General features: G+C 40.1%; 1 protein-coding gene across 1 annotated transcript; it reads left to right on the top strand.

Annotated features, from left to right (window-relative positions):
* The first annotated feature begins 2179 nt into the window (after nt 1-2179).
* Nucleotides 2180-8016, top strand: LOC117446889 (protein unc-119 homolog B-like). Its single transcript, XM_034083376.2, has 5 exons — nt 2180-2860; nt 3795-3908; nt 4150-4249; nt 4436-4608; nt 6420-8016. Exons 1-5 carry the CDS (start codon nt 2626-2628, stop codon nt 6530-6532), a joined length of 735 nt encoding a protein of 244 aa, XP_033939267.1. The 5' UTR covers nt 2180-2625; the 3' UTR covers nt 6533-8016.
* Nucleotides 8017-11357: the final 3341 nt, after the last annotated feature.

The following is an 11357-nucleotide window of genomic DNA, read 5'->3' as shown; positions in this document are numbered from 1 at the left end:
TTTAAATCATTTTGTGACATGCGCACTGCAGAGACTTGAAATTATTTGCCTCAGACTTCTGCTTTCAGACGTAGTTAATTATGAAGTTATACCCTATCCGATAATAATCCAATGCAGAGGCAACAATGTAATATAATACATTATTTTATTAAATATTTATATATGTATTTTTATATAGTCTTATATATAAAACTGGCCCTTTGAGTGCTACCATGATGCTAATGTGGCCCGAGATGAAATTGAGTTTGACACCCCTGCACTACAGGAAAGGGGATATCCCAAAAAGCATGACAGGGCCTCTTTAAAATTACAAAGACAATTTGTATTATGGCAAATATATAAATACAGCGGACTATAGGCTAATTCACCAATGTGCTAGAAATTCACATAACAGACCTAATGTTAAATGAAGATCAATGTCCACTTTACAGGGCAATCTGTTCATTCCTATATGTGCAAAGATTATTAAATATAAGCAGTGTGTGACTGATCAGGTAATATGAACAAAGACAATTATTAAATAAGAAATGTGTTTTCTGTATCAATTATGATTTAGTGATTTTAGATATTGACGCTGGTGTTTCCGTACATTTCAAAGAAGTGTTTATTACTGGGGACATAAGGCTTGATTAAAGTGGACCTATCATGCTATATTTGAATAATATATTGTAGGGCCATACCTATATAAAACATGTCTGCAAAGTTTTTTTTTCAAAATACCAAACAGATCATGCATTTTAGCCATGCCTCATTTCGCTCTATTTGCTCTTTTTTAGCCCTGGTTTTGCAAGGGCTGAATCTGTGAGAAGTCTTCTTCGCTGCTTTTGTGGCAGACTACAGCGCCACCTACAGGCCTGGCATATGTACTACAGCGTCTCCAGCGCTTTCGAACGGCAATGGCCGTGGCTGTCTCCTCCTGATAGGTGGAGAGTTGCCCATATAGGCGGAGCTCCTCGTTTCTGACGTCAGAGATATTTCAAATCTGTATCAGTCTGTATCAGATCCGTTGCAGCCCCGTTTTTAGAGATTTGGGTATGGAGGAAAAGAAAGAGGGTTATGTTTTCTGACACTTGGTGAGTTCCCTGACACACCGGGGACACATATTCATGTATAAAAGACGTACAAAAGTGCATTTTGCATGATAGGTCCCCTTTAAATTGCTTAGTATTTTTCACTGTATACCTAAATAAATGGAACAGGCATTACATTTAAGAAATCTGGGAGGACTATGACTAAAACAGATTTTTATGGCAACCAATAATCACTTTGTAAAACAAGACATGTCTGTAATGCTTAGAGTGACTCACCACAATTTTTTATTTGGAGAGCTGTGGCTTTTTTTTTTTTAAGATCGGACCGGAAGTGCTCTGCAAATTCCTTGTGGCTTGATGTTAGTAAACTGTTGAATAAACAGGATTAACAGGTTCTAACTGAGACAAGAAGCTACTTTTCAAAATGTTAAAAGGAGTTGGATTAATGCAGCTCTCCATGCTCAATGGAGAGTGCTGGGGGATGCTTCCAGGGGCATTTTAACAGCAGGAAGTGCCCATCAGCACTCACTAACTACACTTTCATTTCCATAACACCTGGGCCTTTACAGTGTATCATTTGCGTATCCTTAGGCTTTATGGAAACGTCACAAGCAAGAGAAATAATCTCTGCCATGAAGCAAATTTGAGAAATAAAACCTGGATTTTTTCATTTGAATGTGGATTGTGTTAAGGGTAAATGTGAGTGTTAGTTGGGTTGTCTAGAATTGTCTTTCAAATTATTCAACATTAGGATAAGATGGTATTTCTGTAGCACCTCAACCAGCTAAAGTATTAAAATGCTGCTTACATGTTAGTGCATAAGCGGTAAAAATGCACCAACATAATACGTAGTCAAGTTTAGTTTAAACATTGTTTACACTCTGAAATGAGTGTCATCTTCTTTGGTGTGAATGTTATATGCTTGGGTCAGTAGACATGAAGACATTTTCTTTATCGGTTTAACTATTTGTTTGGAAATTTGGTTTATCTTTCTTTTATATATTTCATTTTATTTTTAGGAAAGTCCAATGTGGCCAATACATATATAAGGCCCTATGATGGTAAAAAGGCTGTCAGAAAGGAGCATAATCAAGTATTGGAAGCTGTGAACTTTTAAAAGTTTAATGTAAAAGAAATGTACAGATATGCAGTATACAAATCCTATGGGAGACATTGCATTGCATTGCACTCAAGGTTAGCTTTTTCTCTCATTCTTAAAAAATCCTTACTTTCACCATTGATTATTATTATTATTATTATTAATTAGTGCCATTAGTGGCAGTAGTATTAGTGATAATGAATGAAAACACTCTTCAGCATATTCTCGTATGTTACTGAAGCGCGCCCCCTGGTGGACGTTCCACTGAATGACGCCACATCCTCCTCTGGCTCACCGGACGAGTTGTCATGGCAACTGTACAGCATGTGCTTACAAAAACAAGAGCTTGACCGTTCACCGACACTTCTGTCGACACTCGACATCTAACGCTGGGAGTGGGAGGCCATCTTATTCTTCCTATCGCATTTATCAGGAGACAAGAGCGGAGACACACTCGTTGAAACAGAAGGGGAAGCCGACGAAAAGGAGGCCACGATGAGCGGAGCAAAAGCCCGCAGCAGCGACGCGCCTGTTGCTGAAAACGTCCCCGGCGGAGGACACGGCACTGCGGCTCCTCCACGGGACCGCAAGCCTGGTGGAGGGGTTCTGAAGAGGCTGAAGTCCCGGCGCAGTCAGGTGGACAGCAGGCCCGTCACGGAGGAGGACCTGCGGACACAAAGTGGACATATCACCCCGGAGGATGTGTTGGGACTGCGGGGGGCTACGAGAGGTTTGGATGTTCCTCTCTCTAATGTCTCTTGTTGTGGGTTTAAGTGGACCTATAATGTTTAATTTGCTTCCTGTGCTGAACATAACGTAACGTTTTCTACTACAACCCACAGAATATATTAAATGCACACATTACGTAAAACTAGAGCCAATGACGTGGTGAACAGGCTTATATGGATGGCTGTCAGGTATAATGGAGACACGACTAAAATATCCTGTTTTATATTTGATTTGTTATATGTTATATGTATCCGAGACATTACATACTTGACATCATTAAGAATTGTTAGACTGCATTAGACAATCTTTCAGTCATGGAAAAACCTGGTGTTCCTATTTTAAGCATCTCAATGCACACTGGGGTTTAATTATAGGAGGCGTTGTATGGTGTCACTTTAATTGCAAGAATAAATCAAACCTCTCAGAGAATAAATGTGACATCACAGCCAGGATTTACAGTAAATCAATCTGTGTGTCCTGAAAAACGATTAAAAAAAACAATGCCAGAAGATTCTGCCATATGACCTATATTTACAGCTGATGGGGCAAAATATGCAATTTGCAAAAAAATCACACTGGAGCCAAGGGGGAGTGTTTATGACATTTGAATTCACAATCAGTGTTTTTATTCTCTCTGGTGGCACAACGTGTGATATATTCATGATGGTTTCACACATGCTTTCCCCCCTGTATATCTCTGTAATACGCTACATAGTGATCATAAAAAAACATTATGTTATCTCATCTTATTTTGTGGTTTGGTAGGATATGTATCCGAATGCAAATTGCATGTGTAAAAACAAAGTCAAGCTTAGTGTTTTGAATGTTATCCTTGCGCATGTCAAATCGGCCCTTTGTACACATGAGCTACAATGGCTTGTAAATCATTTCAGTGTTTTAAGCTCCTGACATCTGTGTGTATTTCATTGTTGCAGGGTACCTCTGTAAACCCGAGGATAATATTTATAACGTCGACTTTGTACGCTTTAAGATCAGAGACCTGGAGACAGGCACAGTCCTGTTTGAGATTGCCAAACCCCCCCACACAGGTAATGTGCATCCGCCTCCTCCGTGTACTGTTTTATTTGAGTTTGCTCTTTAATTAAACGGTTGTATCTGGTTTCTCAGTACTTTACAATGAAATCATTGACTCTTGTTCTTGTGATTATCTCAAAAATGAATGCCTCCAAGTATGTTGACAGGTTCACAAACATCAGTGGTACATTTTATCCAAAATAATCCCTCAGTGTATTTATTTTAAATGTCTCTGTCGTATGATCTGGGTGTCAGAGGACGATGAGGAGCACCGAGAGGCAGACGCCAGCGCAGGCCGATTCGTACGGTACCAGTTCACTCCAGCCTTCCTGAGACTGAGGACCGTGGGAGCTACGTGAGTGACTCACCAACAACACACACCTAAGGAGAACACACTCACCTGTTCCATACACAAACAAAGGAAACAATTGCAGCGTCGTCACTGGGCACTAGAAAGTAATTGGATCCAGTGCAGACTGTAATACCATTATAATTACTCAAGCATAGTGTACAATCTCAGTCTCTCCTCTCTGCCTTTCAGGGTGGAATTCACAGTTGGAAACCGGCCTTTAAACAACTTCCGCATGATCGAGAGGCACTACTTCCGCGACCACCTGCTGAAGAGCTTCGACTTTGACTTTGGCTTCTGTATCCCGAACAGCCGTAACACCTGTGAGCACATCTACGAGTTCCCTCAGCTGTCTGAGAGCCTGGGTGAGTCGCTTTCCCTCACACAGGATTAAAACCTAAAGGAATCCTGAAATACAAATATATAAAAATAATATTTATTATTTCGAATATATTTGATGCATTGTATCCCCTTATCCAAACAGTGAATACTTTAGACGACTGACTTGTTTTTCTGTGATTTGTGTACCATGCAAATACCACACGAACAGTAACGACATTGTGATAAATTATAAGAATGTAAATTAAATATGTGACTATTTTTTTCTCATCTGTCTATTTAGAATTTAACAAAAGTAAATAAATAAGGCGGTAGGTGATGAAAGTCAACAACATCATTTTCAATATTTTACGACCAGTTATCTGACAATTTTGAACAACTTAGCGTATAATATTTTTTACTTTTATGCTGTGTGATGAATAATTGTATTGTATAGAATCATTTTTATGACTGTGGTATATGGGACATTTACGATGGAGTAACATTGGAGTCAGGGTGTCTGTCTGTATGCAAAGACTAGAGGAGATTACTCTGAATAGACATTTTTGAATATCCTGCTTCATAAATGTGCATATTGAGGAGAAAAAGCGCTCAATATCTACAAAAATATGTATGTCAAAAGAGTTGTGGGTCTCTGCAATAGTTCCTGTGATATCCCTACTGCAACAACATGGTATAACATAGAGAGTGAAATCCACAGTTCTGTAAAATGCTTACTAAAGTTGAGTTGAACTTAAGATGAGGCTTCAGCAGTCTGAGATTCCCACTTAAACTGGCTATGGTCTTCGCTGTACTTTACCTAAGGTTATTTATTTCCATTGTTGAGTCCTAGCATCAAACCAACAACCACCAGGAAGTATCCCTCTGCTGCAGTTCAGCAAGGTAACGCTGTCCGGGAAGCACAAAGAGGGAATGTCGTCTTATTCTTTTTTAAACCTGGAAGATACCCACTTTGTTTTGCTAACTCAGACTGCCAAAGCCTCACACGAGATGATCATATAAGGACTGTGGATTTTGTCCTCCATGTTATTTTTGTCTGTGGTTGCTTTGGGAGAAGACTGTTTCATGGGCAGCGCAGAGGAGGAATGAAACAGTGACCAAAGACTCTTTTAACGTACATGATGCATGCTAGTAATATATGAAGTTTACCATCGACCCACAAAGTGATCATTTGTTTATCAATTACTCACCCTGGCCTGTTTTACCTTGAAGGACATCTTTTTTTCTAGAAGAAGAATCCTAGGAGAAAATGATTGATGAATTGAAATAAAAGGAGGCTGCGTCTAACAACAACAAAACATTTGTTTACAACCACTCACAAAACGAGTACAGGGTAATCTAATTCTAATCAATTCTGTTGTATGCTCACTGTCATCAAAACATATGCATTTTCGCTAAAACCTTACTATTTATTACACTTACTATTTATCATACTTAACGTCAGCTAAATGCAATGTAATGTAATGTAATACTTGAGCGACGTCCATAGTGTTTTAAATAGTTTTAACAAAATGCACATGTTTGGGAAGTAGTGAACATGGGACTGGATAATGAAACTTGGATTTTACTGTACTATTCGTGTAAAACTTTGTAAGCAGATGTTTTGTATAGTTTTGTTGATGTTTAACATTGACCCATTTTCAGTTATTGGATTCTAATTTCACCATGCAGGAAAAACACACATTTCTTCCAAACTTCAAGGTAACACGGGCTGAGCGATTGATATACAAATGGTCATTTCTGGGTGCAGTTAAATTCTTTAAGATAGAAATTATAAATACTTTTGAAAATGTCTTAAATGCTTTAACATAAAAAGTTAACACCAACTTTCTTTCAGTCCGTCAGATGGTGGAGTGTCCTTATGAGACCCGGTCAGACAGCTTCTATTTCGTGGAGAACAGACTGGTCATGCACAACAAGGCAGACTATGCTTATAACGGAGGACAGTGATACCTGCCTGCTATCACGCAACAACACACACACACACACACACACACACACACACACACACACACACACACACACACACACACACACACACACACACACACACACACACACACACACACATACACACGCACGCACACACACACACACACTCACACATTAACATATTGTACACCACATACATGCACACAGCTGAATACACAGTTCATCGGCTCATACATGCACAAGCAGCCACAGACACGGTTGAATTGTAAGAATGAATTACCATTCACTGCGATCATTTTCTGGGGGTGTGTTTGATATTGCAGAAGGTCAATATCAGTCTCTGCTCCGGCATATAAACAGGAAGCCTCTGTTCAAAAAAAGTTCAGTACGGGTTAATTGATCTGTTTTTGATTGTGTTTCAACCAAAAGAGGACTCATCTCTCGAGTGGCCATGTGACATCTGAAACCGACTGAAGGGTTATTAGAAAGATGGTTTAGTCTCCTCTTTTTGAAAGTGTCCTACCACCCCCTCATCACACACATACACACGCATACACTCAATCCCCAAGTGACACACATAGTGTTTGTCAGAAGCAGCTGTTCTCAGAGCTGCCGCCTCCACAATCCACTCCAGACACTATCGGGGGAGAAAGAGTGAAAGCATCCACAAAAACACTCCTGTCAAACACACATGGTCACTCCTGCCATGCCCCCCCCATCTCCCTCTATTCTCTTGCTTTCACACACACACACACACACACACACACACACACACACACACACACACACACACACACACACACACACACACACACACACACACACACACACACACACACACACACACACACACACACACACACACACACACACACACACACACACACACACACACACACACATAAACAATAGTACTGTATACGATTTTGACCAAATGTCTCTGAGATCGTTGCTATTTTTGTTGTATGTTTTACAGTTTTCTCTGATTGACCAACATGAAAATAAATCAGGTAACAGTTAACTGCAATGCAACTGTAATTTTGACTGCAACCAAACAAAAGATTATAACCTCACATGATGAACAGCAGTCAAAAAAGACATTTAAGGTAGAAAGTTATCATATCATAATGCATGCCAACAAAAAAGGGAAAACGATTGTAAAGAATGGAATACCAGATATACTGTGGACAACAAAATGAAATGTAAAGTAATATAAAAAAGGTTTGGTGACATCAGATATTATTTTTCCATCCATCTAAGATTATTAGCTGTATTTTTTTAATTATTCCCTCATCACGCACGTCTTAGAACATCAGATTAATATGGATTATGTCTGGAAATGGAGTGGTCTTTTTAGCTAGATATTGTACTTCCTCTTTGTACTTTGTAAACTTTTTGGTGTTCAGGGTTAAAGGTGGTGTTTGTAAAAATAATAATATATATATATATATATAGTTTGTAAAAAGTGATCAAAGAAAATAAATGTACATTTTCTGATACAAGATGTGTGACTTTTGTTTTATTTCTGGAGATGAAACGAGTGGAAAGAAGCTGAACTGATTTTGGATGTTTTTAGAAGTTCCAAAAGTGGCCACAAGGAGGAGTTCTAACTATAAATGAGCGCCACTGGTTTCAGTTTAGTTTAATATTTGATTGTAGAACAGATCACAACAGTGTTGTTTATCATCGTGACAGGACAAGTTTACATTTGAACCTGGTATTTGGATTAAAACGTGGACATGATCTGATCCTTTATCTGCATGGGCTTTCACTGTTAAAGAACACATAACACTGATTATATCGTTTTAATTCAAAGTCTCACGACAGGTCACATTGGAGCTAGCAAAGCATGCACTACATTTGGAAATTTGCTCAGGATTATTATACTTATTTGTTTAAACCAACATCTGAGCCTCTCTCTGTTTATTCTTTCGCAGGCTGTTTCTTCCTATCTTTGTGTTCATCTCTTGATCTCTCTCAGTTTCCAGCTCTCATGCCCAAAAGTCTCATGCTCTTTTCTCCCTCGCCTCTCCTTTTCGGTTTCTCTCTCCACACCTTTCCAGCTCTCCCTCCCTCGCTCTGGCGCTCTGTTTTCCCCTTTTCTTTCCTCCTCTCTCACCTGGTAACCAGACCTCTGGAGAGGAGTGTTGAGTTTCCACTTTCCCAGAGAAGAGGACAATCTGAGCCACACAAAGCGCCACAATGGACCCCCTCTGCTCTCTCCTCCCTTCACTCTGTCACTGCACAGCTGCACTCACTCACAGTCTCACACACACACACACACACACACACACACACACACACACACACACACACACACACACACACACACACACACACACACACACACACACACACACACACACACACACACGCACGCACGCACGCACACACACACACACACACACGCATGGAAATACATAAGAACACATTCACCTTCTGCTTGTTATTCGTGTTAACCCTCTTCATTCTGTTTTTCTTTGCATGCCGCTTTCCTTCATCTTTCTCTACCTACATCATTTTGATTTAACTCCCCTTTTGTCGCTGGCAGTTGCCTAAAGTAAATATACTGTTTGTTGTCACCTTCCTCTTCACAATTGCACATTAAATCAAACATGTCTTTGTTATATTGTGTACTTACTTCATACATAAATGATGATTGCCATCTATTCAAAACATCCGATTGAGCCTGTGAGACGATGACATGGACAATTATAATACTGCCTTGTAAAGTCTTCTCTCATCCATATTATCTATGCTTTTGCAGCTGTGGTGAGGCCATGCAAACAGGAAGTGTAGATTAAATAACGTTTGTTTCTTTACAACTATAATAAGAGATGTAGTACTGGATGCTCTGATGCAATAGAATTTAACTTTAAACACTACATTCACATATTTTTGCTTGTGATGTCTCAGCCAAAATGTTAGCATGTTAGCAAACACTTGCCATTCAGGTAACAAATACGTAGCAACATTCATTTGGAGTCATGTTTGTGATCCCCAAACAGGTGTAGTTCCAATATTTAAACTGTGTTTTGGTCTCCACCCACTCATGAGAAAGTATATCTGGCCCTTTAGCCTCTAAATGCTCCTCTGTGTTCACTAGATTGTTGCTAACTTAAAATTATGCGCAGTGGGTTAAAAAGCCGTAAAATGTTCAGTAGAGATAAAGGGAACTGCAGAGTTGGCTAAAGATTACCAGTGTGTGTGTTATTATGAAAGACCCCTTCCACACAAGTCTTATTGATCCATTGTTTATGTAAAAATATAGCTTTGTTCAGTTTTAGTGGTGACAACGGCACCTTTATCATCAGAAAGTTAAAGAAGACATTTCCTGCTTTCCAACGTCAAACTATAGCCTCTATTCAGCAACATAGATACGCTTTAAAACTCTCATAACGTACCATCGAAAGCTTCATTCAGTCTGTAAAAGTTTAAAGAAAGTCATTCATAACTTTACTCAACCCCCACGTTTCCCCATAAAATGACCTACAACTTTAAAAAGCATAAAAAAGGATGGTGTCAAGATGTAATGTGTCAGTTGCTGATTACACCACAAAGCAGGGCACATTTTAACTGTGAGCTCATAAATCAATAACCACAGCCTTCCATCAGGCTGCAGGGCCTGCACACTGCAGCACGCACGTGAAGCAGCTGGACTGTACCGAGCCACGTGTCGGTATCCCACAAAAAGTATTTGCAATTAGCACAAGCATGACAAACACCTGGCAAACACACACTTTCCAACTTTCCAGGGATGATTTGCGTGTTCCCAGGCCTTCGTGCATTTCAGTAGTCAGTCATGGAACGACACGTACGTACCGGAAACAACTAGACAGGTGGGATAAATCAGCCTCATGCAAACCACCCCCCGCCCCCCCTTCTCCAAAACACACACACCTATCTTTGTAACTGGCTTTACAATATATCCTGTTCAGTGAATCCCACCTCAGTGAGATTAGGAGTGAGAAGCACTGGTTTATTGTGGGTACCCTGAAACACACAAGGGCACATACACACACAGATCTACACTCAGGCAGGGGGACAGAGGGGACAGTGGTCTCCTATAAATAGTAGCAAGGAATGGCGTTGATAGGTCCTGTAAAAAAAGAAATGGAGGGGGGAGTGGAAAAAGGATTATAAGAGATACAGGGACGCACTGCAACTCCACTTGGTCGTGTGTGTGTGTGTGTGTGTGTGTGTGTGTGTGTGTGTGTGTGTGTGTGTGTGTGTATGGGGGTAACTTTGGAGAGAGGTGGTATGGATTTCTTGCTACAACCGAAACCTTCTCTTAACCCCCCCCTTACAAAAACAGTAATCCCCTCTCTCTTGTACTCACTTCTTCATTATCTCTCTTTCCTCTTTCTCACTCTCCCTTTCTTCCGTCCTGCTCCAAGGCCCTGGCGTGAAATCCATCATGTGTTAACACTACATTACCCGTAGCACATCTTCCGATAAAGAGATGATGAGTCACGGCACAGGCCTCTCGTTCAGGTCGGCAAGACGATGGTCTCAAAGATGGTTGTGACTCCATCTGTTTGTGTCATGATGTCATTTCCAGCAACTGCTTGTAGTGACATCATCGCACATGTGAAAGAGGTCAGGGCAGACAGGAAGTTGTACACAAGAGCATGGTACAGGTAAGTGTAATGCAATTTTAGAAGTACCAACAAATAAATTCATCATCACTACTATCTTTACGAACTCTCATCCCGTCAATCAAGAGAGTTCAAGAGCCAGTATGTGACAACTTTGAATGAGCATCTCATTATGGATTGAAGGGATTCTGTAATGTAATGTCATGGCAAGCAAAGCTCTGTAGCTGTGACGGAAGATAACAGAT

This window comes from Pseudochaenichthys georgianus, chromosome 5 (assembly GCF_902827115.2).
Source record: "Pseudochaenichthys georgianus chromosome 5, fPseGeo1.2, whole genome shotgun sequence".
Taxonomy (NCBI): domain Eukaryota; kingdom Metazoa; phylum Chordata; class Actinopteri; order Perciformes; family Channichthyidae; genus Pseudochaenichthys; species Pseudochaenichthys georgianus.
The sequence above is the reverse complement of the archived record's forward strand: the minus strand, read 5'-3'. Positions and strand labels throughout refer to the sequence as shown.